The sequence below is a fragment of the Ictidomys tridecemlineatus genome, chromosome 1 (genome assembly GCF_052094955.1).
Source record: "Ictidomys tridecemlineatus isolate mIctTri1 chromosome 1, mIctTri1.hap1, whole genome shotgun sequence".
Taxonomy (NCBI): Eukaryota; Metazoa; Chordata; class Mammalia; order Rodentia; family Sciuridae; genus Ictidomys; species Ictidomys tridecemlineatus.
The window spans coordinates 225,663,517-225,687,433 of NC_135477.1; the positions used below are offsets into that span (position 1 = coordinate 225,663,517).

General features: G+C 38.2%; 1 protein-coding gene and 1 pseudogene across 1 annotated transcript in view; one reads left to right on the top strand and one right to left on the bottom strand.

The window, feature by feature from the left end:
- LOC101955161 (serine/threonine-protein kinase LATS2 pseudogene) overlaps window positions 1-10,328 on the bottom strand; it is a 29,376-nt pseudogene extending 19,048 nt beyond the window's left edge.
- Window positions 10,329-10,703: 375 nt separating this feature from the next.
- Emb (embigin) overlaps window positions 10,704-23,917 on the top strand; it is a 50,361-nt gene continuing 37,147 nt past the window's right edge. Inside the window, exons 1-2 of the mRNA XM_078023519.1 lie at window positions 10,704-10,950; window positions 20,883-20,969. Coding sequence (XP_077879645.1) covers window positions 10,704-10,950; window positions 20,883-20,969 — 334 coding nt within the window. The remainder of the gene's footprint in view (window positions 10,951-20,882; window positions 20,970-23,917) is intronic.

Genomic DNA, 23,917 nt, shown 5'->3' on the forward strand with positions numbered 1-23,917 from the left:
TGGCTCAGCATTTTGGGAGCTAAATGGTAGAGATGAAACTGATGATTACAACATCATGTGTTAAGAGGTGGATGTGTGAGTCAGCTTTCTGTCACTGTGACAAATACTGAAGATAAATCAACTTAGAGGGGGAAAAAAAAGTTTATTTAGGCTCATGGTTTTAATCCACAGTCACTTGGCCCTATTGCTTTTGGGTCGATGGTGGCATAGTACTTCTTCATGGCTGGGGTGCCTGGTGGTGGAACCTATTCATCTCATGGCAGCTGGAAAGCAAAGGGGAAAAACTAATTTCCTTTCCACTAGGGCCCACCTACTGAGGGTTCCACCCAGTAGTGCTAACAGGCTGGGAAACAAGCCTGTAGCACAAGAGTGTGATGGGGACATTCCAGATCCAAATGATAGTACAGGGATAAGGATGTACACAAGATACTGTGAAAGTTAAGAGAGGAAGCTCTTGAAGAGGGATAATCAGAGAAGCTTCTTGGGAAAAAAAGGCACACAGAAATTGAATTGAGAATTAGGCAGCATTGCTACAGGCAAAGCTCTCCTAAACATTCTAAGAGATGGGAGAGAAGGATGAGCGGGGAGAGAGAGAAAGAGAGAATTAGAGGGAAAGTCAATGAGGCATACAAGAACTGGCTTTGGAGTTTACAACAGCTGACTTTGTGGGAACTTCAAGTATTTTGAACAAATATAGCTCAGACTAGGGGAAATGTTGCAAGATAAGCTAAAGAATTATTTAAAGCCCAAATCATGGAAAACCTTATTGAATTTTATTCTTACAGTAAAAGCAATGGGCAGTCCTTAAACTTAGAAGGTAGAAGGAGACTTCTGTGTGGAAATTTTCAATAAAAAATTTTTTAAAATAATATTTTTTAGCTGTCAATGGACCTTTATTTTATATGTGGCACTGAGAATTGAACCCAGTGCCTCACACATGCTAGGCAAGTGCTCTACCACTGAGATACAATCCCAGCCCTACAATAGGAATTTTAAAGCCGAAGGCAAGGTTTTATATTTAAACCAAGACAAGCCAAAGAAAGTCCTGGAATCAACAGAAATGTATTCAGCTGTCAAATAACAAAAAAATCCACACAATGCTATGCTAATAATTATTATCATTATTTTATGTAAAGCCTGGAGTAGGCATCTGAGAGTTGTTGTAGTAGCTCAGTGATGTCGCCAAGGCATCAGGATTCTTTTTGCTTTTTCCTCTATATTCTTGGAGAAGTTCTGGCTTGTCACTAAATGAACGCAAAGTTGCCACTGTCAATGCTGGCCTCATGGCTAAAATTCAGGGTTGAAAGAGGAGGTGAAGGGGTTGGGGAAAAGATCTTGTCTAGTTGAGGCTTTTTTGCTCCCTAGATGAGGAAACTCCTCTATGGATTTGCTCTTATATCTCATTGGCTATGCTTCCCCTCTCCATGCACCACTGCTAAGGGGAATCAGATTATACTTCCTGGCATAGGAAAGTTTTAATTTATTGCTTGGGGTGTGTTAAATTTCCATCCCCAAGATTGAGACTTCTCCACATGTTGTGTGTATAATGTAGGATATTTTAACAGAGAGGAAATGATTGGAATTTGGTCATAGGTCTCAATTTAGAAATGATACAATTTACCAAGTGGTCTAGAACTTGTCATTAATTCTTGATAGAATCAGAACTAACCAGAGAAGTCTTTCATTTATTTCCATACCCATTACTGACCCTGTTAAAATATGGAACAATTTTAGTACAATCTAACTAGAACTACAATTGATGGGCAATTGTGTATTAGTTTTCTGTTCCCTTGTAACAAATTATCAAAAATTTACTGGCTTAAAATGGGATAAATTTGTGATCTGACAAATTCCCAAATCCAGATACAGTTTTGAGGTTTTTCTGCTCAAGATCTCAGGAGGCCACAAATAAGGTATCAGCAGTGCTGTAATCTTGTTTGATCCTTTGGAACCTATTCGAAGTTCACTTGTTGGCAGAAGTCAATTCCTTGTGGTTTGAGGACTGAAGTTCAGCTCCTGAAGGTTGACCCTTTTCAGTCTACAGTGAGGTTGTTTATTCCTTCCAAATGAGCACACAGGAATCATTCCCTTCATTTGACTAAACTGGAGTCTTACCAAATGTAACTTATTCAAGAGAATAACCTACCTCTTCACTTCCACAGACCTGCCCACACTCCAGGGGAGAGATTTATACAAGGCATGTGTACCTGGGACAGTCATCATGGAGCACATCACAAGAATCTGCCTGGACTTCTATTTGTAGGGTTTTTTTTTTTTTGTATCTTTTCTACTAACGGTCACTACAAATTTTCATCTTTATTATAGTACTTTATATAATACTATCTGATACATGTTTTTCTCCAATAATTTTTTTAAAAGAATCAATTAATTTAATTAATAGTTAACTCTTAGTTCTATCATTTCATATCTTCCTAGGACTCTGACAGACACTTTTCATTTGATGACAACTTATATATTAAGAAGGGAAAAAATAAAAAAAAAATTGTGGTATTATTTTGCAAAAATAACACAAATTTTAGTTAAAAAAGAAAAGAGGGTTTCCTCTACTAATTTTCTAGTAAGTAAAAACAGTGTACATCAATAATATTATTTATAGAATCATTTGCAGATACTAAAAAGAATTGTATCCTAGTTGTGAAAGAAGTCATAATCACACAACAAGTTGAATAACAAGGAAATATGTAAATTGGAGTTCAAGCTAACAATAAAGCTCAAGCTATAAAGCTGCAAATTAGTAATTGTTGAGTTAATCCTACGGACAACATGCGTTTGGAAAAGAGGGTTTGAATTATTCGTTATGGTGACACAAACTATGCCAAAACGCAGTGGTTTAAGATAATGACAATTTTATCATATCTCACTATTGTGTGGGCCAGGAGTTTGGGCAGGGCTTAGCTGGGCAATTCTTCTGTTCCAGGGAGTATCAGTGGGGTCACTGTGCACTGTTCAGCTGAGGGCTGGTCTTTTCTGAGGGCTCCAAAAAGGGTCCCTCATAAATCCATTAACTTCTTGCTCCTCAGCCTCTGCCTCACTGTATGGCATCTTATCATTTAGGACTATTAAAAAAGTAAAAATGGAGGCCACAGTTCACGTATATACTTAAGCCAATCACCCATCACCCTATAAAAAAGACTTAAAGCTATCCTGATTTCTCTTGAAATGTGGGTTCTAACTGCAATAAAAACTTCAGTATTTCTTTTTTGTCAATATGATGAAATCAAACCCATTAGCTCCAGATGAATAAGCTTGTATAGCTCTACATGTGCTAAAAGTAATGTAGTTACATAGTAGCCAATCATAACAGAGATCAATTACTTCCTCATTGATTTTATAAGCTATATGTCTCTTGTGATTCCAGCTTCTTAAGACTTGGTTTGAATGTTCCCAGTTCACAATCTTTTCTTGTATAAGCACTATTTCTTTTTTACTTTTTAAAACTGCATTTACTCCCTTTTTTTGCTTTATTTACAAAAATTTTGTATGCACAATAAACTCTCATTTCCTTTTTACTTCATCTGGTTTTATTTTGAAGTTTATAGTGTCAGAAGTAAGATCTGAATAATATCTTTGAGGATCCCCAAGGCTGGGAAGTATAGCCACATACCAATAATGACAGAGCCCAGTGCACTCACTGCTTTCTTGCTGACCGCAGAGTTCAAGGGTAAGTCTCTCTATGTGAGCTCTCTCTCTGCACTTTGAGCTCTTTATCTTTGTTGTGCATACCTGTATTTTGTTGAAGCTTCAAGGTAAGGTAAGACATCCTTTTGTCCATAAGAAGAAAATAGCTGGTATTACCTGGGTTTCTGGACAACTGTAGAATTACCAGTTTCCCTATATAGATACAGTCATTTTAGGGCATTTTAGGCAAAGATGGACTCCAACTGTTACATGACCCCTTCCCTATCTCCCTCTAAAATCCTTGTTTCCTACTTGTATATGGATCAGGGTGTTTGTGATCCCCAAAGAGATCAAACCAAATTTACAGAGGAATTTAAAAATTTTCTGGGTGCTTACATTAGTTAGCTTCTCGTCACTATAACAAAAGGTCTGATATAAGCTACTTGTAAAGAAAAGGATGCTCACTGTTTTGGAGGCTCAAAATTTAAGATCATCTAGGAGGAAAGGGTCACACCTCAAATCTGAACAGATAGAAAGACACAACCAAGCTCAGACTTTTATAACAATCTACTTGTGAGAGGTCAAGAAGTTGCATATGAATTTCCTTACAAGAGCACGCTCCCAATGACCTAACTTCCTTCCACCAGTCCCTGCCTCCTAAGAGTTCCACCACCTCTCAATAGTGCTACCCTGAAACCCAAGCCTTTAACGTATGAACCTTTGGGACACCAAATATCCAAACCAGAGCAGAGTCTTTGATTCATGTCTCCTGATTTGTACCAATTTGTCCCTATGATTGATACAAGAAATGCTTGAAAATGGCCAGAAAAAGCCTGTTGTGATATTCTAACTAAGATGCCTTATTTTGTGTTTCTGTAGCATAGGGGATTGAACCCTGGACCTTGAGAATGCCAGACCAGTGAACTGTCACTGAACTAGCTTGCAACTAGATATCTTGAGGATCCTGTCAACCATACCTTTAAAGAAGATAAGATGGGCTAGAAAAATGGGCCAACAATGGTTGAAGCTATTCCTGTTCTCTATGAGAACAAATTAGGCCATAACCCAACCTTGAGGAAAAAGAAAAAAAAAAAAAAACGAACTAATCTTCTATGGACTACTGAATCTGCCTATAGGAAAATTTTAAACTATTTTCCTGCCTTAAAGGCCAAGATGAAGTGGCTTTATTTGTCCATTTTGTTAATGGACTGCAGATAGAAATAAGTGACTCACTAAAGAAGCATAAATTAGAATGGGAAGTAGCTCCCTTAACAGAATTGCAATATCTAGTAGGACATTTTGAAAGGAAATTAGAGCAGAATAGAAACCATCAGACAAATAAACTAATAACCATTCAATTACAATAGTTGGAGGGACCTTGACTAACTTTTAAAAATGTGCTCCCAGTTTTGCTCCTATTGATAGAAATGCCTTGTCATAATGAACTTTCCTGGATCATGAAAACATCTGAGTGGTGAGAATTTCAAATCAAGTTCAAGGGTTCCCATATCAGAACTCATAAATATACCTTTGGCCCTCTCCCTGAGAATTGCTCCTTCTTGTTATGTGACATTGGTCCTGTAACTTCCTGGGTAGACATCTGTAATTGACATAGGAAACTAAATAAAATTCTCTTCTGGCGAAATGACCTTAGATTCATCAGACACTGAAACACTATGGGTTCTTTAAGCCCAAATTGACTGTCCTAAGGAAATATTTAATTCCATTTACATCTAGATATATACTTTTCTGAAATTCCTGGCACTCTGTGGGCTTCTTGTTCTACAGATGTGGGAAGGATTCGAAATATCAAACCCATTAAAATTCAGATTGACCCTTTTAAATTGCTTCTTAAATTATTTCAATACTTTCTGACATCTGAAGTAATATAGGGATTCATACTGATAAAAGAGGAATTAATAAGTCAGAGATTAATTATTACATGTACTAATCCTTGTCACATTCCTATCTTCCTGCCAATAAACCCTGGGAAGAGGGACAGAGTTCTGTACGGGACCTGGAAATTATAAATAAAATTGTAGTACCGAGTTCCAGTGGTACCAAATCAAACTGGTACCCACTGAATCCAAGGAGTTCATAGTAGTAGACTTGATTTACTTCTTTTTGTTTTAACATTCCTGGAGACAAAGACTACCTGCGTTTGTTAGCTTTTACTTAAAAAATCAACAATGTACTTGGGTAATAATGCCGCAGGAAAAGCAGATGCTACTTCGCACTGTTCACAAGTTTTACACTGGGGCTAGGACACAGCAATTTCCCAGAAATTCTATCTGGACTCAATATGTAGGTGATTTACTTCTTTGTTCCTCATCAAACAAAGACTCAGAAATGGACTCAATGTGTATAGTACAATAATTGGCTTATTGGTGCCTGAAGACTTGTCGAGATAAACTCTAATTCTCATAAGAAATGGTGCATTATCTAGGTCATGACTTATTTGAAAAAAAAAAAAGGACTTTCTGTTTTCAGAAAAAAACAAATATTATACAAAATTATCCCAGGTCTGTGACTAAAAGGCAACTCAGAGGATTCCTTGGATTTGCAGTATATTGTAGATCCTGGGTCCATGATTTTTCTCTTTATTATCCTCTCTACTCCATGAGATAAGCAACAGTAACACTTAGGAACCTCTTCTTTGGGAAACAAACCATGAGAAGGTCCCCTGGAACTTAAATGGGCATTGAGCAGTCCTTCAGTGTTAGAGCTCCCAATTATTCCAAACCCTTTTGTTGTATATGTATGACACAATCAGGCTGTAGAAGTCCTTATTAGAAAATGCCGAGGGAAAAATGCATAGCTTCACAGTTTGAGAAGTTAAAGATCAGATACAGATACCTCACCAGATTATAAAGGCACAATCAATTGATCTTTTTAGTCTAATCTTGGCTTTGGCTTCACAGTCTTTCTCAAACCCTTGGTATTATCTCCCCATTAGTCACATTGATAAAATTCCTGTGCATTGTGTTCTCTTAAGAGTCGTAAATGATTGTCAGCATTCACTGACTCTTAAGATGAACTCTACCAGGCCCTGAACAACAAAAAACGACATGAATTTGAATATATGGAAGAACCCTTTAAATTCTGCTTTGTGATCTTTAGATGATCATGAAAAGAAAAACGGTAGTAATGAGAGAAATGCTTAAGACCTGGTCATTGTCTGAGGTCAGCTGTATCACCAAAAGGGAGGGGAGACTGTCAAAGTATAATGAAAATGAAGGCCACAGTTTCTGTATACCCAAGAACAACCAACCAACCATCACTTCATAACAGAAAATCAAGCTATCCTGATTTCTCTGAAATGCAAGCTCTCAACAAATAAACTTAAGCTTTTCTTCCTTGTCAGAAGGACATAGACAAATAAGCTTATACAGCTGTACTTACTCTAAAACGAATTTAGGTTTTTAATAGCCAGTAACAATAGAGATCAATGTACTTCCTTATTTATGCTTTATAAATTGTACTGTAACCTTAAGAGCCAAACTCTTTTGGGTTTGAAGTCTCCCAGTTCACCAGCTGTTCTTTTGAATGCACAGTAAATTTTTACCTTTCTTTTTGACTTGATCTGATTTTATTGCGATAAGGCCTTCCCTATACTTTGGGCTATTCACAGCATGATAATCTCAGGGTAGTAGTGCTTTTTACCTGATGGCTGCCTTTAAGGTGAGGCTTACAAGGGAAACGAAGTGATATTTCTGGGGGGACTGTACCTGGAAGCTTGCACACTGCTCACTTTAGCAATATTCAGAGGTCAGGGGTGTAACAGAGCTCATCCAGCTCAAGGAGAAGAAACTTAACACCCTCCTTCCTGCCCTCAACACACCAAATGAAGAGAATGTAAAAGCATTTGCAGTCATATGCAGTTCAGCAGGCAAGGAAAGGTCAATTGGAATAGAAAGATCAGAAAAATCTGTACAGAGAAATTAGTAGTAGATGAGCTGTTTTTAAAGGATATAAAGCTTTGAAAAAGTGGAGTGGAGATGAGGCCAAAAAATAACATATATCTAAATATAAAACAGTAACAACAGGGAAAAGTCTTCCAAAATGCTCAGCAAAACAGGAGTTCTATTTCTTTCTCAGATTGTTTTGCTCCAACAACAAAATTCACAGTGGGAAATGGACTCAGCTTAGGCAAGTCACTTTTTCTCTTCATAAACAGAGTGATTCAACTGAAAAGATAATTTTTCTTTAAATGAGGTCATCTCATTTGCAGAAGGGGGAATTTGAGGTTAAAGATTTTATAAGACTAATTGGGAAAGGTCAGTCAGAGTTCAGTTTGTCCTGAAAATTGGCCAATTTAAAAAATTCTCCCAAGGTACAGGGAAATGTTTGCAGTTAGTATTGAAATAGGATGCAGGGCAGCAAGATGGGCATGATTCAGTAGCCATTGATCTGGTTATTTGGGTTTAGCAAGCCTAGCCAAGGTCTTGGTATGGTCACAGTATGTTTTAGTCCTTTAGGATATCATAAGGCTTTGTTCAGATAAGTTTAAACATTATAAGAATAAATTTCCTTATAAAAAAGATGCTTTCCCTAGATTTGTAGTTCACAGATAAGCAGCTCTCCACATTCATTATTGTATATGTGTGTGTGTTTGTGCATACACAGGTATACAGGAGCCCCCTTAGTACACATAGTGTTTTTTTTTTTGTACTGAAGATTTTTACCACTGAACTACATCTCCAGCCCTTTTTATTTTTTTATTTTGTGACAGAGACTCACTAAGGTGCTTATGGCCTATCCGAGTTCAGACTGGCCTTAAACTTGTGATTCCATGACTTCCCAATCATGCAGTCTATTTTGAACAAAGTGCCTGGTACTTGGTAGATATTTAATATCACTGGTGAATTGTATCATTCTTATTCTCTCAATACTTATTTGAATAATCTATTATTTTCCAAAGTTTGACCTATATAATACTAAGCTGCAAACAGGAGTATTTTAGATATACACACTAATTAAAATTAAACATTGCTCTCTGGAGTAAGCATATCTTTCTTGTTTAGCAGTTCAACCTGACAATCTGTATCTAATGTTCTCTTTCATTTTTTGGTTCATGCTGATCTGCAATAAGGAAAGGAAGAAGGAGCAAAACTCATGAGAGATACTTTTTTTTTTTTTAAAGGATCAAACTTTTACTTTTTTTTTAAAAGAGAGACAGAGAAAGAGAGAGAATTTTTTAATATTTATTTTTTAGTTTTCGGCAGACACAACATCTTTGTTTGTATGTGGTGCTGAGGATCCAACTCCGGCCGCACACATGCCAGGCAAGCGCGCTACCACTTAAGTAGCCCCATGAGAGATACTTTAAAAAATATATCTTTTGTAGATTAGGAATGGAACCATCACGGCACTCATGCTACTACTCTTTGGTATTTCTCCAAAAGAATTAAAGTCAACATACTATAGAGATACTTGCATACCCATGTTTATAGCAGTCAAGTTATAGAACCAGCCTAAGTGTCTGTGAGTGGAGGAATGGATAAAGAAAACATGATATATATAAGCAATAGATTTATACTCAATTATAAAGAATGAAATCATGTCATTTGTAGGAAAATGAATTGATCTGGAGAGTATCTTGTTAACAGAAATAAGCCATATTTACAAAGCTAAGTGAAATAAGCCATGCTCAGAAAGTCAAGGATGGAGTGCTTTCTCTTATATGTGGAAGCTAGGGAGAGGGGAAAAAATATAAGGGAGATTAGTAAAATAAAGGAAGGAGAAGGGGAGGGAAAGGGGGAGATAATGGGAAATGGGAAATGAAATTGACCAAAAGATATTCTGTATATATGCACGAAAATGACATAATTAATCTCACTATTAGGTATAATTATAATGTACCTGTAAAAAATATCTTCTGTGTGGAGAAGTCCTGTAGTCTCAGCTATTCCAGAGGCTGAGGCCAAAGAATCGTTGGGATTCAAGGGTTGGTTAACAGTGTAGGCAACAAAAGGAGATCCCGTTTTTTAAGAAGGAAAAAAAAAGTTTTTTAGTTGTCTTATATTTGGTGGAAGCATAAAAAAATTTCCAGCTATTGGCCTTGATGGATAAGGGATAGCATTATGTTAAATGGTGTTCAGTGTATGAGTTTGACCAAGTTCAACGTCTTTGCGCATTTTACACAGCATGTCCTTTACGTAGTTGTTTCTTAGGCTCTTTTGGCACCTCAAAAACTGTTAAGCTAAGCAAACAAAGGGAAAATATAAAGATACACTATAGGGCCTTGGGGGCTCTGAAGCCTTATTCGGGAAAGACCCAGTTATGCCTTTAGAGACTGGAGGGAAGGGTGTGCATAACTGGTAGGAAGAGCTAAAGCAAATCCAGGGTGTAGGGCCGCTAGACAGCGCTTTCCACAAGCGGAAAAATAAATCCCCTTAATAAGATAGCTTGAAGATGTCTGAGGGAGCAAAGGTATTTTCTATTCTCTTGTCTGTCCCATCAAAGTAAATAAGCGAACCCTGCCTCTGATGCACGCAAAGAATAGTCTGCAGGGAGAGTTTCAACCTATCCCCAAAGTGAGGTGCTCGCCATCACCTGCCCAGCATCTACAGCAAGCTCCCTCCCCAACCTAGTAGAGCTGAGAAGGCGGAGGCCTGAGAGGATGCGGAGCGGAGGTGGCACTGCACATCCGGGAGCGCCAGCAGGCGGCTGCGGGCTGCATAATTCATGGGGGGCTGGGCGCAGCACTGGGCCGGCCTCGGGTACGGAGGGAGAGTCTCGGGGGAGGAAGGCAGGGCGGCTGGGCCCCTCCCACTCAGCCTTTTCTCGCGTGTCCTGACCCCGGGACTGGCAGTGAGTCCCGAGCCATCAGCGACTGTGCGCCGGGTCCTGGGACACCGACGGCGGCGAGCTAAGGAAAAAGCAGCGTCCACGAGGACCAGGGCTAGCCCGCTGGCCCCATGCGAGCGCTCACGGGCCTGCGGGGGCCCCGGGCGCCCAGAGCGCCCTCGGCCTGGCAGCTCCTCCTTGTGTACCTAACAGCTGGGACGCCCTGGAGCTCGGCGGACGGCGATCCCCCAGGTGTGAGGGGTGCAGGGGCCGGGATGGAGAGGGCTCGGGGCGCGCCTGGAAGGGGCGCGCAAAGCTCGAGTCCTCGCGGGCGGAGGGCCTCGCGGGCGCGCTGGGGCGGCGGTGGTGGGGAGCAGCGCGCGGATGCTGGCGAAGGCGGGCTGTGGAGCGGCGGCGGCGGCCTCCCATTGGCTGGGCGTGCGTTACCTAAGCTGAACCTGGGAACTGGAGAGGCTCGGGCTTCTCTGCTTGGTGGAGTGAATCTGGAACGAGTGGCGCCGGGCAAGTCAGAATCGTCTGGGGTGTTGGTATTCGGGCAGGGTCGAGATTTTTTTTTTCTTTGGAAGAGGGCGATAGCCTGTGTGGGTGGGTGCGAGCACAAGTCGGTGACTTTGCTTCTGCTCCTGTGGTGTGAGTTTTGAAATCCACATTCCCCAAGGCCAACTCCCTTTACTTGAATTGAGAGTAAGACTCAGATATCACCTTTCCTCCTGGCAGGTGTTGGCTTTGAGGTTGTTTTGCAGAGCAAAGTGAAAAAAGTGAAAAAAACCACAACCAACCAACCAAGAAAACAAAGCCCTCACAATCTACAGGATAATTTGTGTGTATCCTTTAGTCTTTGAAAACAATACCCCCATCCTGCCCCCTGTGGTGGTTGTGTTGCTTACGACAGCTTTGCCATTTCAGCTTCACCTGTTTATAGTTACTTTTTTTTTTCTTCCATCTAACCTGAATTCCTGTGCTAGTAAATATCTTAAGCGTTAGCATGCAGCAAGGACAGAAGAATACACTGCCCCTTAAGTGGTAAAGATTGCCCACGAGGGACATGGTTCTGTGTGCTAAGTTCAACCTTTCACAGTAATTTATTTTTATGAAGCTATAGCCCGTAATTTTTTTTTAAACATACCATGAAGAAGGAAAGATAATCCAAGACAATTCTTTGTTTTATACATGCCCTCCAAAAGGCCTAGTTGTTAACAACTTGGACAAAATCATTTGGGTTGCTTTAATTTTTAAGTTTCTTTGCCTCTTCTCTTTTCCATCAGACCACCTAAAAATAACTGTCCCGAGTCTCCCCCCCCTCCCCCCATATCCCTAGTTTTTCTATCTCCCATTCACCCAACATTCATTTTCAGAATAGGGTGGTTTTCTGCCTGCCTACTTTCCTTCCTCGCTCTTTCTCCCCTCCCCCTCCCACCCGTTTCCAGTTCTGGGGATGAACCTTAGGCCTCAGTCATGCTGGGTAGAAGCTCTACCACTGAGCCATACCCTTCAGCTCCAGAACTTTGTAGTTTTGAGAATCAATTAGTTCTTGGTTAGTACTTAAAGTTTGGTTTCCTTGGCTCTATATCAGAATTACCAGTGCTTTAAAATTACTGATATCTGGTTCCTGCCTGTAGAAATGGATTAATTTGGCCTGAGATTCGGCCTATACATAAGTAGTTTTAAAACTCCTTGTGATTCTATGTAGTTTAAAACTACTGCTTTAAAATGATATGACCTGGAGAGTGAACTATTGATACTCTGTTGACAACAGGTTTAAGCAAATATCTGGAGCAGGTTCCAAAGGGAAGGAAGCTAGGAAACAAATGGAAGAAGAATAAATGAAGGTGGAAACAAAAGGGATGAATGGGGAGAGAAATATCTATGTATGTATGTAGGTCCTGTTTTATTTTATTTCCATGTAAAGCTAAAATTACAAAATCATATGACATATACAAGACAAGAAATAAGCATCTAAATTTAAGCTAGCATTAAAAAATGATCAGGCAACCAAAACTTGCTTTCTAGACTCTATATCGCTCTCCATGAGATTGTTTCTTTTTTGCTAAAGGGTACCGTAAAATTTACTGGATACTTTTTTAAAAAAAATAATATCTTTATTTTATTTCTATGTGGTGCTGAGGATCGAACCCAGTGCCTTACTCATGCCAGTTGAGCACACTACCATTTGAGCCACATCTTAAGCCCCTGGATATTTTTTAATGAAGATGCTTTGAACTGCTTGGAGATAGGTGTTCTGTTAAACTAAGACTTTGCCGAGTGTTTTTTTTTTTTTTTTTTTTTTTTTAAGGCAGGTGTCTCTGTGTTGCCTAATCTGATCTCCAAATGGTGACCTCAAGTGATCTTTCCACTTCAGCCTTGGGAGTAGTTGGAACTACAAACAGGGGCCACTCTGCCCAGTCTTCCAGCAAATTTGGATAATAAACATGGTTATAAGTTATAATGTTTACTATGTGACAGTTATGTGCCAGCTACTTCACTGTGCAACTTATAGCCCCAATGAGTTAGCTTTATTATTCTCGGCTTTCAAATGAGGAAATTGGGGCTTAGGTTAAGTAATTTCCCAAGTGCACATATTTAGTAAAGCAGTGTAGCTGGAAATTTAGTATTGGTCAATCCAATTCCAGAGCTTGTTTTCTTACACACAACGCTGAGTTGTCTCCTTGAGATAATTCGATATGCCTATGAACATTTGGAGCCACTTGACAATACAGTTAGTCTCAGTGTTTGGTATGAGCTATAAGACTTGTTGACAGTTTGAGTCCCTAAAGAATTAGGCACAGGGACTCACCTTGACTCTGTGAAGCTTTTTTTTTTTTTTTTCCATATATATAAGAAATGTAAAGTGTCTTTGTAAAAGAGAAATATGAATGGGAATATTTCAACATCATTATCATTACTATTATATGAAAAATTGGATAAATGGTTCATGTTTATTTTTTGAGAAATGTTTGCAGTGAAGTCGTTTGAAATTGGCATTTTAACTTACAGAGGACATGGTTTGTGTGCTTCCTTGATCAACTTTGTTCCCTGCTAGACCATCCCACAAAGAGTGCCCAGAATAAATAGTTGTTGAAGTGACTATTTTTCAAGTGCCCACATTTTCCTGGCATTGTATTACCTATATTTTAGGAGAAAGTGCTAGCAGTTGTGTCTTTAAAGACATTTAAACTGTTTAAAGAGATAGATTTACTGTAAGTCTACCTTTAATAGCCTACCATCAAAAATTTTAACCTAAATTTATCATCATAATTAAAATGAATTATATAAGCATTTATTAAGACCTAGTTCAACTGACTCACTTCCTAGTGTTCTACCCCCGCTCTCTCCCTTCTGTCTCCTCTTGCCCTTAATGGATAGCCACTGGGAGGGGAAGAACAGGGAAGCATCCTCACGTGGGGAGTGGAGCCAAAGGCATCCAGATCCTAGTAGGGATGGCATCCAGGTAGGAGAGCAACCTAGGTGTAGGGTTCAAGCCTTATCATAGTGAAGAGGGTGCTTCTTTCTAGTGCAAAGTCTCAAGAGTTGAGCAAGGTGACAAGGGCTGTCATGCTAGGGCAGCTAGACATCAGTATCTGATCCCCATCAAGGCATGGAGGTAAGGCATACAGGAGAGACAGACCAGTTCAGGAGGCAGAAGCAACCTGAGTGAGTGAGGAACATGGGGACAGGTGTGGCAGCAGCAGTGGGAGATTAGTTACATACAGGGGAACTGATGAACTAAGTAAATCTATCAAGGATATTAGGACCCAGATTTTCCACTAGAGAAGAAGGAAATGAAGATATGCTTGTGGCGGGGAGTGGGTGGGAGGGGCGAGTAGAATGCTGTGGTTTTGGATTGCAATTGATAGTATCCATGTGTGTATGTATGTGTAAATGTCCTTATAATATATATGATATATGTATAAGTAATATACACACATGTATATGTGTTGTATGTATGTGTATATGAGTATGCTTGCATGTATTTTTGGCTCTGTTTCCTGAGATGAAGCAGTGAATAAGAATACTTAGCACCCTGGTTTTGGATTAAAGTACCATTCTTTACTAAGAGTAAGCAGGACTTCTTGGAGAAATGGTTGATTTCAGGATTAGGGTGAGAAAGACAATAAGCCTAGAATATCTTGTGTAAGAAAACAGTTAAGTGCTTACAGAATGGCAAATCATGTCAAAAGAATGAAAGAGCTACTGAAAAGAGGCTCCCACTGGACAATCTGGGACAAATTGAATATCAAGGTAGATAATGATATTAATGGGTTATAAACCACTGAATAATATGGGAAATCTTGAGCACATACTGTTATGAATTAGTCAATGAAAAGTTTAATGAGGTACAAAGTATTATACAGCTACCAAGTAATTTCCCTAATAATTCTTATAGATTCACAGGGGATAAAAGAAAAAATAGAAAAGACTGCAAACACGACCTTAATCAAAGCTCGACCTTAATCAAAGGTCAAACCAAAAACCATCAATAAAGGTGGAAAAAAATTGGGTGCTCTAATAGGGTGTACAAGGAAAAGAACACAGTATTAGCGCAGTGATATTTATGCCAAATACCCTGTATTTGTCCATATTACAGCAGAACTCTCGTGGGATTTTCATGAGTCAAGGTCATCAAAGTCAGGAGGAGACTGAAGCTCTTCCAGAATGAAGGAGGAGAAATATGACAGCTAATGGTAGCATGTGATACTGAGCTGGACCTTTTGCTAAAATGCACTTTGTAGGGAGACTTATCTAGAGTGCCGAGATGATCTGGTAATGCATGAATGTTAGTCCCCTGGTCTTCAGGCTATATTGGGATGATGTTGGGGTGTTTCTTTTGTAGGAAATATACGGTAATGTCATGTAGTCAGCAATGTCATTGTCATACGGTTCAGGAAAAAAAGTTCTGTTCTTGAAATCCTTCTGTTATTTGAGATTGAAGAGAAAAATAATTAGAAATAATTAGTTCTTTTTTTTTTTTTGCAGGGGAAGCTTGGTTTAAGATAGGCATTCAACTACAACAAAAAATAATTTAATAATTTTGTTCTTCAGTTCTATTTCCCAAAGAAGAGGAATAGAGTATATATGTTGAGGGTGGTTGTCTTAGATTATAATCTTCTGAAGTTAATTTTGTATAGCTGGCCATATGTTTCACATTATAAAGTGAATATTAGGAATAAACAACCTAGGACACATGTTCCTACATAGAAGGAAAAAAAACCCATTATAACATTTTGTTAAAAATAAACTGTACTTTTAAGACATCATCAGTATTCAAGGATAACAAAATATGTTAGGAATGTTAGTATAGAAATAATAGATGTTATATTTGAAAATAGTGTTATTCTTTTCATTGAAAATAAGCTTTTTCTTGCATTCTTAAAGTTATTGAGGTTATCATAACTATTATATCCCTAATCCCCAAACTGAATCTATTTATAGCCTTATAGTTACAAAGTTTTGAGAATCTGAAAGGATTTTGTTTGATCTTGAAGCCCAAAGTGCTTTTGTGACTTAGCCAAGTGCAATGAGCTAGCTAATGGCTGTTCTGGTTTCCTGGTTTGCATTTTAGGGCTCCATCCAACATGTGGTTTTTCTTCTTAAAAGGCCCTCAAAATAGGCCCCTGGTGGGAGGTGGTGGTTGTTGGGGGAAGGTGGCAAGAAATGTTCATGCTTTAAAATATTTATACTTCAACTAAGTAGAACAGGACTGACCACAGTGTCACAGGACTTTTGAAGAATCAAGGTTGAGGGTATGTGTGTTCAGAATCAAGGTTTCTCAGCTTTGGGTCACTGACATTCTGGACTGGATAATCCTTTGTTGTGGGGGACTGTTGTTGTAGAATGTTTTGTAAGGCTGTATAAGAGTAAACATTGCACTTGGCATTAGGGTTTTTTTTTTTTCTTTTAATTTGCTTGTAAATGGCTTTCTTGCCCAGTAGTTTCCTGATATTATATAAAAACTCTCCATTCCTTATCTGGGCTGTTATCTCTCTCTGACTTATAAGGGCTGACTTATAAATGGCCCCATCAGGATAACTTGCTTATGTTTCTTGACACACCTCTTTTCTTGACAAAAATCCCACTGGAGAATAATGCCCAGGACCCAAAGTAGCCTTACTCTCTCCCTTCTTTTCTTTCTATTATTATAGTTATAGACAAGGGCTAGGACTATTTCATGCAGTTCTAAATATATTGTTTATAGGCAACATTTTTTCTTGGTAATTAGGTGTTTTAAAACTGTCCTGGCTTAAATGGCTTTTTACCACTGGTCATGGGCTCTCATGGTTATATACAGTATTGTTCCTATGGAAAAAAATATATTCTGATTTCTAAACCTTTGTTTTATATAAAGTATATATGATTGATTCCTAAATTGTACTGCTTTTATAATTGGGTTGCACATTTACAATGCTAAGTATTAGAATGTTAAAATGAGAAATTATTAAAATAATTTAAATTATGTATATTGATAGCAATCAGCATATAGGTGAAAATTTTTAAAAAATTCTATTTATTTTAATAATGATCTATGCTTTCTTTTTCTTTTTTCTTTTGTGTTGTTAAGGATGGAACCCAAGAACTTGCACATGCTAGGCAAGCGTTTTACCACTGAGCTATATACTCCCAGTCCCAACTTTGACCGTTTCATAGATGAACTTCATACTCTTCCCTTTGGTCCTTCCCAATTTGATTCAATTAAATGAAGCCCCAAAATTAAATTGGTAAAAATGTTACCTTAATATTTTGGGTAGATAATGGCAAAATTATTTATTTGAAAGTGTTAATAGCATAAATCATAAGCCCCTCCAGCAATTTTAAAAGGTAATATGTGAAACACATCTAAGTGTTGACCATTTTGCTCTTTGACATAAAGTAATAATAGGTGAAAATTGGGTTGTTACTCAATTCTTTGATGTAATACTCTCATGTCCCAGCTTCTGTTGAAGGACAAAAAGAAATCTTCTAATTTCTGGAATAACTATTAGGTGTTAATCTTTTTTTAAAAATATTTTTATTAGTTGTTGATGGACCTTTATTTTATTTTTTTATTTACGTGCAGTGCTAAGAATCAAACCCAGTGCCTCACATATACTAGGCAATTGCTCTACCACTGAGCCACAACCCTAGCCCTAGATGTTACTCTTTTATGTTGGCTGTTGGCATTTTGGCCACTATCTGTAAAAGAGTGCCAGGTGGAAAACTTCCAGTGAGGATTAAGAAAGGCATGATTATGATAACTTAAAGAATGTGCACCATGATCTTGGCTTCATCTCTCAGTGTTTACACAACTTTTCCAATCCTCCCTTTTTCTCCCTCCCTTTTTTTTCCCCCTATGAGATGAGGTTTATAGTGGAAAGAGAACATCAAAGCACTGAGCTGGATGTATCATATTTTGAAACCCCAAGTAGTGGGTAACTGGCAGAACTTGGATTGGAACACAAAATTCCCACCTCTCCATGTTACACGTCTTTATGTGACTTAGCCTAATCCTCTCAGGGAAATATTCAAACCACATCTGCCTGAATCTCCTGCCAGTTTTCTTTATATACCAGAGTTAGCTGAGCCACTCTCCTGCAAGCTGTCCTCCTACTGAAAGTAAAAAGGTTTATGTTCTCACTCTTTTGGTCAAAAAGTGTCTAAACAAAGAACTTCTCACTTTACTATTCTAACAGCTCTTGCCCTGATCATGGCGGGTGTGCAGATTGCCTCTTAAAAGGAAAGCAGAAATCATATTGGTTATATGTGTGTTTTTTTGTACTTGGGGATTGTTCAGTGGAAACTGGAACCTGGTGAGGATTGATGTTTTTAAAGAGGATGTGAAGTTGGAGTAAGTGGTGCCAGGTTTGTGGATGTGTGATTGTCCTTCTAATATATGGACTGGAAATTTAAAGTTGGCAAAACAGCTAGAATATTCTGGAACTATCCTTGAAGCTTGCTTTTTCTTTCCTCTCCTATATCTTTGACTGGTGTCAGCTTAGATTTTGCCCAGGCTCAGCTTAGATCCTTTTCTCTGCTTCCTAGAAGGTAGACCCTAGATGGGTTCTTCCCTAACAGGTCCTGAGTTAAAAGGAAGGGAGCTCCAGCCTTCTTTGGCCTCACCTTCACCCTCATCCCACTGCCAGGCTCAGGCTTCTTACTGTCCAGCCTAGAGGTCAGCATGTGTGAAACACACAGGCTGGTGGATGGTGATAGTGAATTAGTGTGACTCTGAAATCTTAATGACTCAATCACAAATTGTGGCCCTATCAGCTACCGTTATGAATGGTGTACCAAACAGGGACCTCTTGACAGAAGAACCCATCTAGGATCTACATTCCAACAAGCAGAAAAAAGGGATCTAGCCTTAGCTTGGGCAAAATCTAAGTTCACTCTATTTCTTACTCCTCATCAGCATTAAACATGTGTCAGGTGCTTTATATGTTAACTTATTTATATGAAATAGAAATAAGAGAGACATAAATCATTTAAAAATATTTTTAGTTGTAGATGAGGACAATACCTTTATTTTGTTTATTTAGTTTTTTTTTTTTTTTTAATGTGGTGCTAGGGAATGAATTCAGTATCTCGCGCATGCAAGGCAAGTGCTGTACCACTGAGCCACAATCCCAGCCCCCAGAAATCACTTTTTAAGCATATGTCATTCTCTTATTGTTACTGAGACTGTGAACAACAACAACAACAATTGATGTTTGATGATCTCAAAAGGGGTTTGGGCTTGTTTCAGGATGAGGAGTGTGTTAATAACCTTCACCATTGCATCCTGTTCCATAGTAGGATAGACCAAGAAAGGAGGTTTCCCTAGCAAGGAAGCAGATACCCAAACTTTATTTTATAAACTTCACAGATTAATAATATACAGAAGAGCTCTTTTCTTTATCCATGAGTGAGTGGTATCTGCCTTGATTTTCCTGAGGTATTTTTTCTTTAAAACAACCTCTAAATGAGCTATGTCCTGGAATGGAAAGAAAAAAAGAAAACCCAGACTCTTTATTAAGAAGAGAATATTAATGGGAGCCCTTTTAGCAAGCTATCCCCATGCCTTTGCCCCATGTTGCTTTTGGAAGTGGGTGGGAGAGAGAATATGAACGTGAATGAATAAATATTAGGTGTGGGTGGAGAAGAGGTTTTCCATCTCTGGGAGTCCAGTGAGAAACTCAGGACATATTTTTCTATATAATCACTGTCAAAGGACAGGATGACTTAAATATGTTATTAAAGATGATAAGAAAGGTTTAATCATTTTGAAATGATTAAACCTTTAAACAGCTTATTGGAGAATTAGGTTCTGTAGATACATGCTTTTATTAGGCAGTGTTTTAAGCCATGTGTAAAATTTAAGTGAAAAAGGTGATATACTTTGATAACATTTTTCATACCTTTAGGAAAAGGAAAAGACTGGAAATCTAATCTTGCATTAGAAATAACTTACTGAGTGTTTTTAAAAAGTGCAATAAAAAAAGTCTCAGGTTTAATTTAAATTGAATGAAGATTTCAGAATGCAGCCAAGTTGAGAAGTCTTGTTTTCTTCTCTGACTTGTTCAGAGTTTGTTGGAGTTTTGCTAGGGTGAGGTCTACTACTCAAAGAAGCAAGAGGCTGTGAAAGAAGGAGGGAGGGCAGAGGGGGAGGCTTTGAAGAGAGAGTGTGGTAAAAATGGAAACCTTGTTTCTTTCATGAAAATTTTCAAACCCAGTGACAGAGGAAAGGGAAGTGGGTTGCTAAAGGGCATGCTACACTATAACCATAGCTGGAAAACAATCTCACATGCAGCCATTTTGTCCTCTGCCTCTAATGCCCAAAGTTTTTATTTTGTTTATTTTCTCTTGTCCTTTGTTATAGTCCCTTCATCACTTTTTGTTCTCTCATCTCTCTTTGCCTCATTCTTTTCTTTTTTGGTGCTGGGGATTGAACCCAGGTGTGCTTTGTTTTTGAGCTATATTCCTAATTCTGCTTTAATTTATTATTATTATTATTATTATTATTATTATTATTATTATTATTATTTGAGACAGTGCCTCCTAAGTTGCTGAGGCTAGCCTCAAACTTGTGATCCTCCTGCCTCAACCTCAGTATTATAGGCATGTGCCACCATGTCCTGCTTGCTTTGCCTCATTCTGTCATTTCCTTTTCTGTCACTATTATCTAATTCTTCAGTGTTTTCAATTCATTTATGTTTTTAAAGGGATCTGTAATTGTAGAATAAGAAAATGGAGGTATTTATTAAAGAAAACAGCTGTCTGAGTAAATACCCAGTACATTTAGGTAAGTAAGAAACAGAAAAAAAAATCAGAAATTTGGTTACATTTAATAGCCTAATATAATCCTGAAAAAAATGTTATTTATCCATAATAGTGTACAATGGCATTTTAGCTGTTACAAACTGACTTTCAGATAGTCATTTAGTCTTGATGAGATGTCTGATCCCATGTTTTTTCTCTTACAGATTCAGCTTTTACAAATCTTGTTGGAGAAGAAATGATGACAAAATACTCTAACCTGTCCTTGGAGATTCATAGCATATCACTGACAGGTAAACATATCATGTTTCAAATACTACAATGCCAACAAATTTTGTTTTTTTAAACATTATTTAACTAAGCCAGTGTTCTCTGACTCATCAAGTTCTAATCCCTGTTCCTGGCTTGGTGGGAGAAGTGTACACGTAACCCAAGTCCACTACCCTGTGAGTAACACTTCGTGCTTTGGCTTCAGGGAGGTGGAGGCTGTTCCAGACCTGCTTGGTCTGAGAAAGCCTTTTTGAAAGAGGGTCACCTGCGGGAAGGGGAGGATTAATTGAGGTTTGCAGATTCTCTTATGCTTTCTTTCATTAGTTCCTGCTGGTATATCCTTTAGAACCATGCTACACTGAGGGGAGAACTCATCTGTCTTCTGGAAACCATTTAGCCAGAGTGACTAATGATGGTCTGAGATAAGTCACAGACAGAGCTGTGGGAAAACCAGTCAAGAATCCCCAAGCCAGACTCAGCTCTGCTTTTTCTGCTTGCTCTTTCACAGCTTTGGATTCCAGGACCTCAAAAGTCATTGGAGAGTTCTTTAAAGTAGTAACAGTGGTCTGCTTTAGTAACAACTGTCTTACAAAATAGTACAATTCGAATTTGAAATATTTAAAACCTGTTTATTAAATCAATAACCGGTATTTTCTACTTTTATGTCCAGTTTATAATGGTTTCCTTCCATGTGTGAAATCTTTCTCTACTTGTGTTTCATGTGACTAGCAGGGGTCATATCAATGTTGGGTAGAACATTTTTATAACCCTGCAGTTCTTTTGGTTTCCAAATGTCCCCCTTCTGATATTTGGAATTTATTCTTTTAAAAAAATAACTACAACATATCTGTGTTGTTACTTGTTGCTTTACTTTTTTCAAGTTCTGGTTTTTGGTTACCTCCTTAAGATGAGGTGTTTCCATAAGAGAGATTCATATGAAGACGTAAGTTTGCAAATTCTTTGGCCAGTCTGGCCGTGTGGGCAGCAGGTATCCTTCACGTATTGGAACAGCTAGTCGTATGGAACAGCAAGAAATGGCCTTTTAAATTGATACCAGGCTGGTTATTTACTTGACCTGTTTGGAGGATTTAAAACCTAGCAACCCTTTTATTCTAAGAATGCAATTAAAACCAGTCTTACTGTTACAAAGAGAAAACTTCAGTGTGTCGTTTCTTCTCCTCGTGGACTCTTGAACTTCAGCTTGCCCCCAGTCTGAGCAAGCACCGAGATGCAGAACATCCTGAGAACTGGTGACATAGCCTGATTATGCCATCTGTGTACACACATTTGTTTGCTCGATTTCCCTCAATGTTCCTGCTGGTTTACTTGTCTGTCCCGATAAAGGAAGGCCTCTGATTGATTTTTGAGACACTTGAAAGTCTTAAGTCTTTGGAGCTTTTCCCTGTTGCACGGTCTTTTTAAGATTAAGACTCTAAAAAAGGATCTGAATTTGTTTTTTTTTTTTTTTTTTCCTGACAAAAGAAAAGGTCTGATGTAAGTTCTGCAACACTGGCCCTGTGCTTTGTGAATTGAATGGCTGGGTTTCCATGTAGGGCTGTGGGTCGGCTTGCCTTCTCATGAAAGTTTGGTCTTAGGAGTTACGTTTACTAGAGCACAGAATTTAAATTTGAAGGCATGCTTTGATGATTATTGGGAGCTAAGAATTTTCTTAGGGTTTCATTTAAGTTTTCTTACGATTCATGATGGTTCATATTAAGGACTTTAAATCATTTGGGTTTTTAACCTACTTCATGAATGCAGTATTTTCATATTGTCATATCATTGTTTGTATTAATTTTTATCATTGCTATTATTTATCTGTAAACAGTACTTTTAATATTTTTATGTTGTTACTTATTTTTTCCTTCCCTTTGACTATTTTAGAAGTGGTCTTACTGTTAGGTTAAAGTGTTTCTTATAGAAAGATCAACCAATTTTGGACCAGAATGACCATCTAGGCTATTCTTCTTCATATATTTACTTAGTGAGAGTGGGAAACATTTGGGGCCCTGTGCCTGGAAGAATGAAAAACATGACTCTTGACTTACAAAAGGCCTACTTGTTTACTTACTTAATATTTTTAAAAATGTTGCTAATTATTTCCTTTATAAACTCACGATGTTGACTGTGTACTATGTACATATTTCTAAATATAACTTAATTAATTCTGATAGTAGCCCTCTGAGGCGAGCATGTTTATTATCTATGATTTGCAGATAAGAAAAGAGAAGCATAAAGAGATGAAGTCAATTCACTAAGATCACAGGTTCCAAGTTGGAGATCAGTTCTGAATCCAAATAGCCTGGTGCTGGAGCCTGTGCTGTTAACTATTGTGCTTTGCAGCCTCTACCTCTACCTCTACTGGTCACCCTTTTATTTTCATGTGAAACCCCTATGTCCTACCTTTCTTTTCCTTTATCCTCTCTAGCTTCCACATACTAGAGGGGGAAAAATACAACCCTTAACTTTCTGCATTTGGCTTATTTCACTGACATAAGGCTCTTAGGTTCCATCCATTTTCCTACAAATGACAAAAAAATTTAATTCTTCTTTATGGCTGAATGAGACTCCATTGTATCACTAAGCTTTGAAACAGATCTTTTGATAATGGACTGTTTTTATATCACAGTTCTAAGTTTTCCAATGTTAATATTTGTGGACTTTTTTTTTTTTTCCCTTTGCTGTGCTGGGAATTGAACCCAGGTCCCTGCACACGCTGAGCAAATGCTCTACCACTGAGCTATCTCCTCTGATCTCCATTGTCAGTATTCAGAAGTCGTTTATTATATTATCACAATTAGAATGTTTCTGTATTGTTACTTTCAGTGTGTGTGTGTGCTTTTCCCCCTTTGCACATTGTAGTGTTTAGAGTCTCAATAGTTCGTTATAGTTTAACCAGTGTGATTAAAATCAAAACATCAGCTGGCAGTTTTCTTGAGCAGCCTGTTGATGTTGCCATCATTTGTCACCC